The sequence below is a fragment of the Salmo salar genome, chromosome 09 (genome assembly GCF_965601325.2).
Source record: "Salmo salar chromosome 09, fSalSal1, whole genome shotgun sequence".
Taxonomy (NCBI): domain Eukaryota; kingdom Metazoa; phylum Chordata; class Actinopteri; order Salmoniformes; family Salmonidae; genus Salmo; species Salmo salar.
Window position 1 is genome coordinate 10,011,852 of NC_138299.1, and position 16,115 is coordinate 10,027,966.

At 42.1% G+C, this 16,115-nt stretch overlaps 2 protein-coding genes and 2 non-coding genes across 4 annotated transcripts; all 4 read right to left on the reverse strand.

Moving 5' to 3' along the window:
- Window positions 1–41: 41 nt before the first annotated feature.
- LOC106610677 (large ribosomal subunit protein uL13) lies at window positions 42–2,896 on the reverse strand. The gene is made up of 7 exons (XM_014210135.3): window positions 2,802–2,896; window positions 2,079–2,151; window positions 1,889–1,954; window positions 1,491–1,592; window positions 936–1,021; window positions 695–754; window positions 42–295 (listed from the first exon to the last, which is right to left on the reverse strand). The coding sequence occupies exons 1-7, from the start codon at window positions 2,820–2,822 to the stop codon at window positions 86–88; spliced, it is 618 nt and encodes a 205-aa protein (XP_014065610.1). The 5' UTR covers window positions 2,823–2,896; the 3' UTR covers window positions 42–85.
- LOC123724168 (small nucleolar RNA Z195/SNORD33/SNORD32 family) lies at window positions 444–525 on the reverse strand. Its single transcript, XR_006756848.1, has one exon. It is a non-coding gene; the product is annotated as a small nucleolar RNA Z195/SNORD33/SNORD32 family (small nucleolar RNA).
- Window positions 1,258–1,327, reverse strand: LOC123724174 (small nucleolar RNA SNORD50). Its single transcript, XR_006756854.1, has one exon. It is a non-coding gene; the product is annotated as a small nucleolar RNA SNORD50 (small nucleolar RNA).
- A 9,528-nt stretch (window positions 2,897–12,424) lies between the features above and the next one.
- On the reverse strand, window positions 12,425–15,554 carry LOC106610705 (ATPase inhibitor B, mitochondrial). The gene is made up of 3 exons (XM_014210203.3): window positions 15,237–15,554; window positions 14,116–14,228; window positions 12,425–12,712 (listed from the first exon to the last, which is right to left on the reverse strand). Exons 1-3 carry the CDS (start codon window positions 15,303–15,305, stop codon window positions 12,571–12,573), a joined length of 324 nt encoding a protein of 107 aa, XP_014065678.1. The 5' UTR covers window positions 15,306–15,554; the 3' UTR covers window positions 12,425–12,570.
- Window positions 15,555–16,115: the final 561 nt, after the last annotated feature.

Below are 16,115 nucleotides of genomic sequence, written 5' to 3' on the forward strand. Positions count from 1 at the left end.
CATGTACCTCAAACATGCCAAGAAATCAAGCGAGTCAAACATTCTATAAACATTTATCTATCTTTATAGGCAACCATGAACAAGCTCAGACAAGGACACCGTATTGTTTAAGGACAGCAGTGTACTTTGAAATCTTGCTCTCCACGTTCTTCTCTGCCAGCTTTGACAGCTTGATCTCTGTCTTTTTCTTGGTGTACCGGATCTTGGCCTTCTCTTTCCTCTTCTCTTCCAAAGTGGCTGTGATAGCCTGGTACTTCCAGCCAACCTCATGGGCCAGACGTCCAAGGAGGGCAAACTAGGGAAGGCAAGTTCACACAAAGGACAGGAAAAATTACTAATGAAAAAGCATTACAAATCAAATCATTAGGCTAACAATCCAATATCAGATCATAAAAGAACAGTTGCCATTACTTGGGATTCAAATAATTATTTGGATGTTGCTTTTTGTCTCAGATGGTAGTGCATGTAAAGTACTCTCATGGTCGTCAAACTCGAATACTTACTGTGGTAAACATCACTGACAATAAGCAAAGACTGGTATCTGGCTAAAAACATGTCAGCCAATGTCTGACTCGCGAGAACGACGTGGCTAAACATTAGCACAACCTGCAACTTTTGAAATACAGCTACCTACTAGTCAATGTAGCTTTGATAAAGTCAGTGACGTTATTTGCCAAACTGATTTTAGGCATACCTTGCGAGTGGGCTTCAGACGCACAATCTTCAGGGCGGCAGGTACGACCATGCGCTTCCTCTGTGGAACAAAATAAACGTCAGCTCCAAACAACTGCAAGTCCATTAGAGGGGAGGACAATTGCGTCTCAGATTCAGGGGTATTCTCAAAGTCAAAACTCAAACAATGTATGTATAAAAAAGTAGCATCACTGACAGCACACAATCATAGAGTTATGCTGAATTATTGAAACATCAGTCACCTTGTCATAAGGAGGGGGGACACCATCGAACACCTTCAACCTTTCCAATGCAGCCTGTCCTCTTTTGGTTTTGTGAGGGAGCATGCCTGTTGGGGTCAAAGGGGCCATCAACAAAACATTCAGGAAATTAGGTCACCCTGCGCTAGATTAATACTTCGTAGTGTAAGGGAAGCCAAGGAGGGAGAGAAAAATACATTTAAAAAAAAAAAAATCACAATACTTAGAGATACATCACACTTAAGTTCCATGCCATTTTTAGATTGTGAATATGCTTTAATTCCCAATGACTTAATAGATCTCAACAACATTGTGGCCTTGACTAAACTCAGCAGTCAGATCCGGAAGTTTCTCATCAAAATGATCAGCTTTGGGATAAGTGTTAATCACAGTCAAATAGGAACCACCCATTGTCCAAAGTAGAGTTCAGAATGTGTGTACTTCATGCCATCAACCCAATATAGTCCATTTAAATAAATATCCATATAGGTTAAATCCAAGCAAACCACTGGACCAGTAAGCCAGAGCTGAAAAACAGAGAAGGAATTTTGATCTTACCCCTTACGGTCCTCCAGAAGATTCTGCTGGGAGCTCTGAAATGGTATGGTCCACGAGAGGGGTTGGTGTTCATCCTTTTACGCAGGAAAGCCAGGTACTTCACTATTCATAAAACAGGTGCAGTACACCATCAAGCTAAGCCATAGTCTCAACCGCTTCACCACAGCCACAATTATTTCACAACTGTGGTCAACATATACTATGTTGCTTAATGTGTCAGATGGTAGTGCATGCAAAGTATTTTACTGGTCGTTAAACTCAAATATTTACTGCATTAAATCACTGACAAGCAAAGCTTATGATTTAGGAGAAAATATTTACTATGAATCAAAATAGAACCACACAATCCTTCAAAACATTACAATTAAACCAAAAAAGTAAACCTGACAATAGCTTACATTTGTTACGGTAGAAGTTCCCAGAGATGTTGATACCCTCACATCTCACAACTACCACCTTGTGTCCTGAAAAGGAGAGAAATCATGACTTAGATGTAATTACACATCAAGTGACTATCCTTGGACTGGATAATGATCAAAGTCACGAGATGGGTATTAATTGACAAAATATTGGACTTCCAAAACTCACCCAGCAGAACTTGCTTCGCCACAATGGCAGCAAGACGACCAAGTAGATGGCCTCTGCCATCAAGCAGCAGAACCTTGAAGGACAAGCATAATCATGTCATATGCGAATAGCTAGTTGCCCACCACCCGGGGTTCAAATGATTCAACGAGCTGTTTTTTATGTCAGATGGTCGTGGATGTAAAGTATTAATGGTCGTCAAACTCAAACGCGTTACTGTAGTAAACATCACTGACAAGCAAAAATAAATACGAACTTGGATAAATACATTTTAGTTATGGTTTTGTGTCCACATGGCCACGTCCGGCTGGCAAGAACGTTCAGAGCTTAACTGGAGCTAAACGTTAGTTCGAGCAATAGATAGCGTTACCCAACTATTGAGAGTTGAATTCAGTCATGTTAATTGAGAAATATTACATGGCAAATTAAGGCATTTCATCTAAACACTATATCAAAAAGGCCTAAGTATCAGGAATTCGTTTTGCAGGGTCCTTGTAGCTAGACTAGCTTGCTTTAATTAGCTAGCTAACGTTAAATGAAGGCATGACTAGCTTAGCTAGCGACGTCAGCAACATCATTCATGTGTCAAATAAAGCAACAAATGACCTCCCCCCTAGTCTTCACTTAACACTGAGCAATAGTTAGCTCCACTTCTGGATACAAGTGTATGTATATGGCTGTATTATAAACAAATATAGCAATGTTGGTTCTTGCGCTGTTACACACCTTATTGAACCGGTCCGCCATGATTTGCGAAAAGAAAGACAGACGGGGTTGCCCGCAGTAAAAGACAGGGGTTTCTGGGCGGCGCTACAGCGTTAAAGGAAATTACGAGTCTTCGTTCTTCTTCAGGGCTTTATACGCAGCATATAATATGCACATTGCCACCACCTGGGCAGAGTGGGGATTACAGAAAACATTTCCCATTACATTTTGTCATAAATTTTAAAATGTCCCATTAAATTTAGCATACGGAGACAATGGTGCGGTATGCTGAGTTTGCAGCTGATGCAGAGCAGCGTGGCTGGAAAGCAAGGGTTTGCCCAGTGGAGGTTGGGTGTCGTGGATTTGTGGCGACATCGACCACCAGGTTGCTGTCGCCACATTTCATCTTTATTTAACTAGGCAAGTCAGTTAAGAACAAATTCTTATTTACAATGACGGACTATCAAAGGCCTCCCGCGGGGATAAAAAAAAATATATATATATATATAGGACAAAACACATATCACACAAGAGAGAACACAACACTACATAAAGAGAAACGTAAGAACATAGCAAGGCATCAATACAACATGACAACAACATGGTACAAACATTGGACACAGACAATCGCACAAATGGCAAGGCAGAGACAACAATACATCACGCAAAGCAGCTACAACTGTCAGTAAGAGTGTCCATGATTGAGTCTTTGAATTAAAAGATTGAGATAAAACTGTCCAGTTTGAGTGTTTGTTGCAGCTTGTTCCAGTCGCTAGCTGCAGCGAACTGAAAAGACGAGCGACCAATGGATGTGTGTGCTTTGGGGATCTTTAACAGAATGTGATTGGCAGAACGGGTGTTGTATGTGGAGGATGAGGGCTGCAGTAGATATCTCAGATAGGGGGGAGTGAGGCCTAAGATGGTTTTATAAATAAGCATCAACCAGTGGGTCTTGCGACAGGTATACAGAGATGACCAGTTTACAGAGGAGTATAGAGTGCAGTGATGTGTCCTATAAGGAGCATTGGTGGCAAATCTGATGGCCGAATGGTAAAGAACATCTAGCCGCTCGAGAGCACCCTTACCTGCCGATCTATAAATTATGTCTCTGTAATCTAGCATGCGTAGGATGGTCATCTGAATCAGGGTTAGTTTGGCAGCTGGGGTGAAAGAGGAGCGATTACAATAATCTAGATTTAACTTTAGCCTGCAGCTTTGATATGTGCTGAGAGAAGGACAGTGTACCGTCTAGCCATACTCCCAAGTACTTGTATGAGGTGACTACCTCAAGCTCTAAACCCTCAAAAGTAGTAATAACACCTGTGGGGAGAGGGGCATTCTTCTTACCAAACCACATGACCTTTGTTTTGGAGGTGTTCAGAACAATGTTAAGGGTAGAGAAAGCTTGTTGGACATTAAGAAAGCTTTGCTGTAGAGCATTTGACACAACATCCGGGGAGGGGCCAGTTGAGTATAAGACTGTATCATCTGCATATAAATGGATGAGAGAGCTTCCTACTGTCTGAGCTATGTTGTTGATGTAAATTGAGAAGAGCATGGGGACTAGGATCGAGCCTTGGGATACTCCAAGCAGTATCACGACAAGATACTGCTTGACAAGCAGTTGCTGAGACAGCAGATTTTCTGACTTTATACACTGCACTCTTTGAGAGAGGTAGTTTGCAAACCAGGCCAAAGACCCCTCAGAGCCACCAATACTCCTTAGCCGGCCCACAAGAATGGAATGGTCTACCGTATCAAAAGCTTTGGCCAAGTGAATAAAAATAGCAGCACAACATTGCTTAGAATCAAGGGCAATGGTGACATCATTGAGGAACTTTAAGGTTGCAGTGTCACATCCATAACCTGAGCTAAAACCAGATTGCATACCAGAGAGAATGCTATAGACATCAAGAAAGCCAGTCAGTTGATTATTGACAAGTTTTTTCAACACTTTTGAAAAACAGGGCAAAATAGAAATAGGCCTATAACAGTTAGGATCAGCTTGATCTCCCCCTTTAAATAAAGGACGAACTGTGGCTACCTTCCAAGCAATGGGAACCTCCCCAGAAAGGAGAGACAGGTTAAAAAGGTCGTAGATAGGCTTGGCGATGATAGGGGCAGCAACCTTAAAGAAGAAATGGTCTAAACCATCTGAAGGACCTTTGAATCTGCGGCCAAGCCCTTCGCCAAACCATCAAGGCAACATCAGGTGTTGCCGAAAGGAGTAGCCAATGGCTCTGGCCGAAGAGGAAAGATCCCAGCTGGCCCTCAAAGTGAGAGGGAGAAGACTAGGCAGGTACAGGTTCTGGGACGCTAGAACTCACTGTTGAGCTTTCTTGGGATGTCGCAGGCTCATCAATGAAACATTAAAGATGGAAGGTGCCATTACGTATTTTAGGTTAGTGCTCATGATCTTCTATTGGCATTTTAACATCATGTCCTGTGTATTTGGAACTATGTCTCTCCCTAGACATGAAATGGACCATCATCATCTTTATATATTAACTCCTATAAAAAAAAGACACTGATGTCTCAAATGTATAATATTCTACAAGTGTCTCTTGTGGATTCTCAATGTATGATGTCTTATGGCTACTACATTATCCTCAGTGGACAAATTAGTGCCTGATTCTCAAGGAAGAGTTTTATCTGTTTTCATACGTGTCAGCTTCATGTTTTCACACTCTCATAGCTCTCATACTCTCATAGCTCTCTAAAATAATTACCATACCTTATATCTAATTCATATATTTTTATTGTGCGTCCCTTTCATGAAATTGTCTCAACGGCACAGCATCACCACAACAATGTAAATCACAAACAATATTACAACAAAAACAACAGATGGATAGGGTTCATTAGATTAGCTACAGTTCATAGGAGGAGGGGGGCATTGTTGGGCAGAGTTAAAATGTCTTATACTGGTGGGGACAAATTATTTGTGGATTCTGGCGGTTTTGTGTACATGGGATTTGTATCGGCGGCCTGGCAGTAATAGCTGGTGATGGTATCACCCAATCGATTACCATCTACCAGGGGCATCATGTACCCATTATTTTAGAGGTGGCACGAAGTACTTGAGGTTTGAATTTAGCATTTTTTTCAAACACCTGAAACAGCCTTTCCTGCAATCTAGAGCCATAATCATTATGCCTAATTCTGTAAAAAACATGCATATTTTTCTATATAGGTTATCTCAGCACACCTCATAACCTATTAATTTGTCATTTAATTAATAATGCACATTGATTAAGAACCTTTATGCCTTTTATTGAGTTTAGTACAAAAGACACACTGGTAAATAGTACCGTAACCCAACTAAAGCAATTTTAGTATTTTATGAAGTCTAGCAACCTTGCCAGCAGGCATTCCAGCTAAAATAGTTAGACAAGTTGCTTACTTGATTGATAGCCTGAAATGGCTTGGTAGCTAGTTACGAGGTTGGAAGATTGGGAACTTATCTAGCTGGCTAGCTTAAGCCAACTTAAAAAAAATTGGTAGGTGGCTAGCAGTGGCGATTTTAAGCATGTAAATCTTGGTGGGCCAAAAAAATAAAGTGGGATGCATGCCAGCAAAGCCACTACACAACATTAAACAATAAATTAATTGCACTATAACGGTGACAAATGGTGCCCACAAACTGTCAGGGCCTACATAAATCTGTCCCAACAGCAGTCCCAACACCTTACCACTGCTAGCGAAGCCTTGTCTGGCAGTGAGAAAGTTCATTCTGCCTTATTTACTGCCTTTAAAAAAAACCTAGCTGATATGGCTGACTTGCTTAAACAAATGTGGTTTCTACTGACAATTGATATGTACAAACTATGGCATAAGGGGACGACAAGCGCGTAAGAGGCAACCCGTAATGTCGATTAAGACATCAATGAGCGAGCTAGGACGGACGTAGTCAATAGAACTATTTGTTTAGCACTTTTGAAATGTACAGCGACAGAATTCAGAACATGGGCCATTCTTACAGTCTTCTCCCTGTACACCAAGTTAAAACTGTAGGATAAATAATGGGGGCTTGTAAGCAGACAATGAAAGCTCGTACAAAATTTGATGATTAAATTTCTCTAAAACAGGCTATATGTGCACCACCAAGTCAGAACAGTAGGTGAAATTAAGAGGGGGTAAATAGACCAAATTATTAGGGTGATAAACATGGGCTATTAACAGCTTACTACACAACATATACTTAGAATTACTTTCTTAGCTACAGTATACATATCTCCCTGACATATTAAATAATTTATGCAGCAGCATACAAGCCATTTTTGGACTCACCTTGTTGTGCTGTGCTCCCTTGAACAGGAAGGTGGCACAGCGGTCCTTCGTGGGCAAATTTTGTGGGCAAATCAAAACGTATTTCCCAGTCAGAGTTCTTTTTTTTTAACGGAATTCCGAGTTGTCTTGAACTCAATGAAGTCAAGTTAACAGTTGTTTTGAGCACAGCACAAATCATGCTTCATTGACAGCATGGCCAGTGATGAATGTTTATAATTTTAAACTTGGAAAAGAGCCCCTTAATCCCAGATTTGGGACCACACAGCCACTGTCACTGATTCCATCCAAATCACTCATTGTTGAATTTGCGATTTCCAACTTGTTGTGTAAGATTTATGTCCAATGGTCGATGTGCACCGATACATTTTATCTATAATTTCTCTTCATATGACAAGGATTAAAAAGGATTTGCCAGTAGATTGTCGACTTGATTCATGATGACTGGTAGCTAAGATTTTGAAAGCAGTCCAATCAAAGCTACTGTACATATCACGTGAATTGACAATTCTATCTGTGGCCAATGACCTTGAGCCTTCTTGGATGGGCACTTCTAATGTAACTATGGCAGCACCCAGGGGCTAGAATTTAAGGTCTAACCTTAGACTTGGCAGTGACGTAGTGTCCCCATGAGTGACAGAACACTGAGCCAATCATGGCGTAAAGCTCCGTATTTTCTGCTGGCTTGCCCCACCACCACAGAAAGCACTGAGCTAGGCTGAAACACCTGCATTTTGGAGCTGCCTTACTCAAGAAAACAGACCATATTTGTATGCGGCTTTACTAACTCTGATATATATTTTACATTGTTTACAAACTGATATGTGACACGTATTAATGCCAAAATAACATGCAAAACAGGCAAGTCCCCCCCAAAAAATTTGTGGCTCAAAACCCTGAATGACAAGTCAACACTGGTGGCTAGTATTAGAGAAACAAAACAGCTTTTTTTATTTATTCATCAAGAAGCAATTAATAGGCCACCTAGCTTGACCTATTAACTATTACAGACAAAAAAGAGTAACCCAGCCACGAGCTGCCCAGTGACGCGAGCCTACAAGACGAGCTAAATGCCTTTAATATTTACTTCGAGATAAGCAACACTGAAGCATGCTTGAGAGCACCAGCTGACGACTGTGTGATCACGCTGTCCGTAGCAGATGTAAGAAAGACCTTTAAACAGGTCAACATTCACAAAGCTACCGGGCCAGACGGATTACCAGGACGTGTACTCAAAGCATGCGTGGACCAACTGGCAAGTGTCTTTACTGACATTTTCAACCTCTCCCTGGCCACCATAGTCCCTGTGCCCAAGACATATATGACACCATCTCAATTGCACTTGTACTAAGTCATGTTTTGCAGAGGGGGTCAAATACTTATTTCCCTCATTAAAATGCAAATCAATTTATAACATTTTTGACATGCGTTTTTCTGGATATTTTTGTTGTTATTCTGTCTCTCACTGTTCAAATAAACCTACCATTAAAATTATAGACTGATCCTTTCTTTGTCAGTGGGCAAATGTACAAAATCAGCAGGGGATCAAATACTTTTTCCCCCCACTGTATGTGAGAATGCTATTCATTAACTACAGCTCAGCGTTCAACACCATAGTGCCCTCAAAGCTCATCACTAAGCGAAGGACCCTGGGACTAAACACCTCCCTCTGCAACTGGATCCTGGACTTCCTGATGGGCCGCCCCCAGGTGGTAAGGGTAGGCAACAACACGTCTGCCACACTGATCCTCAACACTGGGGCCCCTCAGGGGAGCGTGCTTAGTGTCCTCCTGTACATCCCTATTCACCCAATACTGTGTGGCCAAGCACGACTCCAACACCAACATTACGTTTGCTGACGACAAGAGTGGTAGACCCGATCACCGACAACGATGAGACAGCTTTTAGGGAGGTGGTCAAAGACCTGTCAGTGTGGTCCCAGGACAACAACCTCTCTCTCAATGTGATCAAGACAAAGGAGATGATCGTGGACTATAGGAAAAGGAGGGCCGAACACGCCCCCATTCACATCAATGGAGCTGTAGTGGAGTGGGTCGAGAGTTTCAAGTTCCTTGGTGTCCACATCACCAACAAACTACCATGGTCCAAACACACCAAGACAGTTGTGAAGAGGGCATGACAACACCTTTTCCCCCTCAGGAGACTGAAAATATTTGGCATGGGTCCCCAGACCCCCAAAAGGTTCAACAGCGGCACCATCGAGAGCATCCAGACCGGTTGCATCACCACCTGGTATGGCAACTGCTCGGCATCTGAACATAAGGCACTACAGAGGGTAATGCGTACGGCCTAGTACATCACTGGGGCCAAGCTTCCTGACATCCAGGACCTACAGTTGAAGTCAGAAGTTTACATACACTTAGGTTGAAGTCATTAAAACCACTCCACAAATTTCTTGTTAACAAACTATAGTTTTGGCAAGTCGGTTAGGACATCTACTTTGTACATGACACAAGTAATTTTACCAACAATTGTTTACAGACCGATTATTTCACTTATAATTCACTGTATCACAATTCCAGTGGGTCAGAAGTTTACATACACTAAGTTGACTGTGCCTTTAAACAGCTTGGAAAATTCCCGAAAATGATGTCATGGCTTTAGAAGCTTCTGATAGGCTAATTGACATCATTTGATTCAATTGGAGGTGTATCTGTGGATGTATTTCAAGGCCAAGCTTCAAACTCAGTGCCTCTTTAGTTGACATCATGGGAAAATCAAAAGAAATCAGCCAAGACCTCAGAAAACAATTGTAGAACTCCAAAAGTCTGGTTCATCCTTGGGAGCAATTTCCAAACGGCTGAAGGTTCCACATTCATCTGTACAAACAATAGTACACAAGTATAAACACCATGGGACCACGCAGCCGTCATACCGCTCAGGAAGGAGATGTGTTCTGTCTCCTAGAGATGAACGTACTTTGGTGCGGAAAGTGCAAATCAATCAGAGAACAGCAGCAGAGGACTTTGTGAAGATGCTGGAGGAAACAGGTACATAAGTATCTATATCCACAGTAAAACGAGTCCTATATCGACATAACCTGAAAGGCCACTCAGCATGGAAGAAGCCACTGCTCCAAAACCGCCATAAAAAAGCCAGACTACGGTTTGCAACTGCACATGGGGACAAAGATCGTACTTTGTGGAGAAATGTCCTCTGGTCTGATGAAACAAAAATAAAACTGTTTGGCCATAATGACCATCTTTATGTTTGGAGGAGAAAGGGGGAGGCTTGCAAGCTGAAGAACACTATCCCAACTGTGAAGCATAGGGGTGGCAGCATCATGTTGTGGGGGTGCTTTGCTGCAGGAGGGCTTGGTGCACTTCACAAAATAGATGGCATCATGAGACAGGAAAATTATGTGGATGTATTGAAGCAACATCTCAAGACATCAGCCAGGAAGTTAAAGCTTGGTCGCAAATGGGTCTTCCAAATGGACAATGACCCCAAGCATACTTCCAAAGTTGTGGCAAAATGGCTTAAAGACAACAAAGTCAAGGTATTGGAGTGGCCATCACAAAGCCCTGACCTCAATCCTATAGAAAAAGTGTGTGCGAGCAAGGAGGCCTACATACCTGACTCAGTTACACCAGCTCTGTCAGGAGGAATGGGTCAAAATTCACCCAACTTATTGTGGGAATTGTGAAAAACTGACTTTCAATGTATTTGGCTAAGGTGTATGTAAACTTCCGACTTCAACTGTATATACAAGGGAGCGTCAGAGAAAGGCCCAAAAAGTTGTACAAAAGACTTCAGTCACCCAAGTCATAGACTGTTCTCTCTGCTACCGCATGGCAAGCGGTACCGGAGCACCAAGTCTAGGACCAAAAGGCTCCTTATTAACAGCTTCTATCCCCAAGCCATAAGACTGCTGAACAACTAATCAAATGGCCTGCCTTGACTATTTACAGTCTGAGGTCCTGAGCGCTCTGGAACAGGTTTTCATCAAGGATTTCTCTGTACATTACTCCTTTCATCTTTGCCTAGATCCTGACAAGTGTCCCAGTCTCTACCGCTGAAAAATATCCCCACAGCATAATGCTGCCACCGCCATGCTTTACCGTAGGGATAGTGCCAGGTTTCCTCCAGACGAGACGCTTGGCATTCAGGCCAAATAATTTGATCTTGTTTCTCATGGTCTGGGTCCTTTAGGTGCCTTTTGGCAAACACCAAGTGGGCGGTCATGTGCCTTTTACTGAGGAATAGCTTTCGTATGGCCACTACCAAAAAGGCGTGATTGGTAGAGTCCTGCAGAGATGGTTGTCCTTCTGGAAGGTTCTACCATCTCCACAGATGAACTCTGGAGCTTTGTCTGAGTGACCATCATGTACTTGGTCACCTCCCTGACTAAGGCCCTTCTCCCCTGATTGCCCAGTTTGGCCGGGCGGTCAGCTCTAGGTAATCTTGGTGGTTCCAAACTTCTTCCATTTAATAATGATGGAGGTCATTGTGTTCTTGGGGACCTTCAATGCTGCAGAATGTTTTTGGTACACTTCCCCAGATCTGTGCCTCGACACAATCCTGTCTCGGAGCTCTACAGACAATTCATTCAACCTCATTGGTTGGTTTTTGCTCCAACATGCACTGTCAACTGTGGGAACTTATAGACCGGTGTGTGCCTTTACAAATCATGTCCAATCCATTGAATTTACCACAGATGGACTCCAATCAAGTTGTAGAAACATCTCAAGGATGATCAATGGAAACAGGATGCACCGGAGCTCAATTTCAAGTCTCATAGCATAGGGTCTGAATACTTATGTAAATAAGGTCTGTTTTTGACTTTTAATTCATTTGAAAATGTTACATTGCTGAGGATTTTTTTTAAATCCGTTTTAGAATAAGACTGTAACATAAAATGTGGAAAAATTCAAATGGGTCTGAATACTTTCTGAAGACACTGTATGAATATATTATAGGTACTTAGTTATATTAGTAGTAGTAGTTTTTAGACAGTAGTTGATTATTAGACAGTAGTTTCTATATTATTCTTGTTACTAAGTATAGTTATTTCCCCCGACACTCCTGAAAATGAGATGGCGTATCAAGAGATTTCATCCTTCAAATAAAAATAAAATATTGTGTACTCTTTGCCTGGTCCAGTCAGTGTGCCGCTCCGCAAAATACAGCTGACAATTTATTTTATAATTATTATAAAACGTGGGCTTAAAATTTAAGTTTAGTAATTAATTTAACATCACAAAATGTCAAAACAGGACCCTGTTGCCCCCTATGGGCATGACGCCTCTACCAGCTCCACGGACTGTCATCATCCTTCAAATGATCATCTTAGCATTAACAATAATTGAAAGCAATAACCATGAAAAAGTAGAACATTAACCATTTCAAATAATTGTTTTAATAACCTCGAGCATATACAGGACAATTAATCACACATACAGAGCAGGCCCAGAGAGGCAATGCAGGCAATGACTAGGGGTTGGCAATAAAGAATCCCTGGGCTTCATTCAAATAGTGAGTCTCAATCATCATGATTCAGCTTCCTAATTTTCCCCTTGTGACGGTCAATCTCGCGCTGCAGTCTCGAAATCTCCTTCTTGTGGTGATCAATCTCCTCTTGGTGGTGCTGCTTCAGTGCAGCCAACTGCTCCTGCTCTTTTCGTCTGGATTCAGAGATAGGAAAGTATGAGGTACAGTGATGACATGAGACAGACTGTCACAAAGCCTCTATAGGTCGGGGAGACTGTCACAAAACCTCTATAAACACAAAAGCATGTGGACACCCCTTCAAATGAATGGATTCAGATATTTCAGCCACATCTGTTGCTGACAGGTGTACAACATCGAGCGCACAGCCATGCAATCTCCATAGACAAACATTGGCAGTAGAATGGCCTAAACGTGGCACCGTCATAGGTTGCCACCTTTCCAACAAGTCAGTTCGTCAAATTTCTGCCTTGTTAGAGCTGCCCTAGTCAAGTGCTGTTATTGTGAAGTGGAAATGTCTAGGAGTAACAACATCTCAGCCGCGAAGTGGTAGGCCACAAGCTCAAACGGGACCGGCGAGCATGTAAAAATCAATCTGTCCTCGGTTGCAACACTCACGACCGATTTCCAAACTGCCTCCGGAAGCAACATTTGCACGGGAGCTCAATGAAATGGGTCTCCATGGCCGAGGAGCCCACACAAGCCTAAGATCACCAGGTGCAATGCCAAGAGTCGGCTGGAGTGATGAATAACACTTCACCATCTGGTACTTCGACTGACAAATCTGGGTTTGGCGGATGCCAGAAGAACGCTACATGCCCAATTGCATAGTGCCAACTGTAAAGTTTGGAGGAGAAGGAATAATGGTCTGGGACTGTTTTTCATGGTTCGGGGTAGACCCTTAGTTCAAGTGAAGGGAAATCTTTCCGCTACAGCACACAATGACAGACAATTCTGTGATTCCAACTTTGTGGCAAAAGTTTTGGGAAGGCCCTTTCCTGTTTCAGCATGACAATGCCCCTTCGCACAAAGCGAGATCAATACAGAAATGGTTTGACGAGATCGGTGTGGAAGAACTTGACTGACCTGCACAGAGCCCTCACCTCAATCCCATCAAACACATTTGGGATGAATTGGAACGCCAACTGCGAGCCAGGCCCAATCGCCCAACATCCCTGCCCGACCACACTAATGCTTGTGGCTGAATGGAAGCAAGTCCCCGCAGCAATGTTCCAACATCTAGTGCAGGGCTGCCCAACCCTCTTCCAGGAGATCTACTGTCCTGTAGGTTTTCAATCCAACCCTAATTTAGCATATCTGATTCAGCTAGTTAAGGTCTTGTTGTACAGCTAATTAGTAGTAAATTAGGGTTGGACTGAAAATTCACAGGACTGCAGATCTCCAGGAAGACAGTTGGGCAGCCCTGATCTAGTGGAAAGCCATTCCCAGAAGAGTGGAGGCTGTTATAGCAGCAAAGGGGGGACCAACTCCATACTAATGCCCATGATTGTGGAATGAGATGTTCGACAAGCAGGTGTCCACATACTTTTGGTAATGTACTGTATAAGCCCCAACTCACCTGAAGTACATTTCCTCTTCTGCGGCCTGTTTCTTTCCAAGGGCTCCTCCTGCCTCTCTGACAGATCCTCCGCCACCCCCTCCTTTCCCTGCACCTTTGCCCAACTCACCGAGCTGGTACATGAGGAAAGATAAATGAATAAGTAAACATAATAACAAGTTACTCCTACTAAGGAACATGTATGACATTGGTGTGTTGTGTAATTCACATATTTTATTACCGAAAAAATTTTTATGACCTTCAAATTGCATAAAGCTTTCGTTGTACAATGGTAAAGGCTGGGCTCTTATCAGCATATGCTGTATAAAAGTAAATGGTTATTAGTACTAATTGGTGTCATGTGACATGCAGCTGAATTAACTAAAGCAAAGATTGAAATGGGAATCTTTTTGCATGTGGAACACTAATCTAATATGTCAATACATTGCAAAATGTTAGGCCATATGGCCTCACACATTGATTTTCATGTCCCAATGTAAAACGCCCTCCTTTAATGTTCACTTAAAATACCTATTGTACGGAGTTGACAAGAGAACGTCAACAATGCCTTAATTTAAAAATACCTCTGACCATCGTGTGCAACAACTGACAGCACCAGAGACTTGTTTCAATAACGATTCATTGGATGGACAAATTCCATGAAGACATCAGACCGGAGGTGTGTGTGTGTGTATATATGTATTTTCTTACTTGGCTTTCAACTGGACACATTGAACTGCTTACAAAACTATTTCGCGTCATAGAATGCTGTCAGTACAGTCGTTTGCTACAATGTTGCACCAGAATCTAGATGCAAGTTCCAAATATCAGTGAAACATTAACTGACTGAGTAGGTAACAAAAATAACATTAAAAAGTTATCCAAGGCCATTGTCAAATCACTTGACAATTGAAAACCACTTGTTTCACTTGAACTTTAGATTGTATTAGCAGCAGAAGTGTAACAGTGTAGGTTCCGTCCCTCTCTTCGCCCCAACCTGGGCTCGAACCAGGGACCCTTGCACACATCAACAACTGACACCCACCGAAGCATCGTTACCCATCGCGCCACAAAATAACTAACTAGCCATTTCACATCGGTTACAGAAGCAAAACGTGGTCTTATATGTTGTGCCTTTTTACCTGGTCAGATGTCATCCTTAGCTGTGTGGTGAGTAGACTCCTAACGTCAGGTCTCAAAAATCTTGCCATTTCGCACCAAAACTATCATTTGACCATTTGCCCTTGTCTAGCAAAATAAACCACAACAGGTCCTCACCATTGTCTAAAATGGGTGTGTAAACGGATGAGCTGAGTCTTTATTATTTTTCTATGAAGGATCAATTAGATCCAGCTCAATAGACTACAGTACCATCCTTAAAGACGTGTGGATTTTATCATTAGACACGTTTTAATAAATGGCTATCAGTCTTAACCAAAATGTCACTTGGAAATATGTCCACCCCTATTTGTAATGGTACGGCCTCATATAGCGGACAGCATGATACCCAGTTTGATATCCATGCGCTGCGCACTACGTAGTGGCGTTGCCATTTGTTTATTGCGTTGGTCTACTCCAGCTTGTGAGCACTTCTGCTAAATTATAGATTTGTTTGCCATATGCATGTTGTCAAATACACAGTAGGCCTACACAACAACTACTTGACATTTAAAATAAGATATTACCTTTTGTATTTTAACATTTCCAAGTTGTTGCACAGGATACAACAAGTCTAAAACAGTACAGGGAAATTCTTACCTTGAGAGCTCTTTCCCAACAATGCAGTGATAATAATAATAATAATAGAAAATAGAATAACAAATGTAATGAAAATGAACTACAATGCGAGTTAACACTAGAACGGAAGTATATACAGGTCAGTGACACTACCTTATTCAATGTGCAGGGCAGTGGAGGCTGCTGAGGGGAGGACGGCTCATAATAATGGCTGGAACAGAGCAAATGGAATGGTATTAAACGCATTGAACATATTTGATACCATTCCACTGATTCCGTTCTAG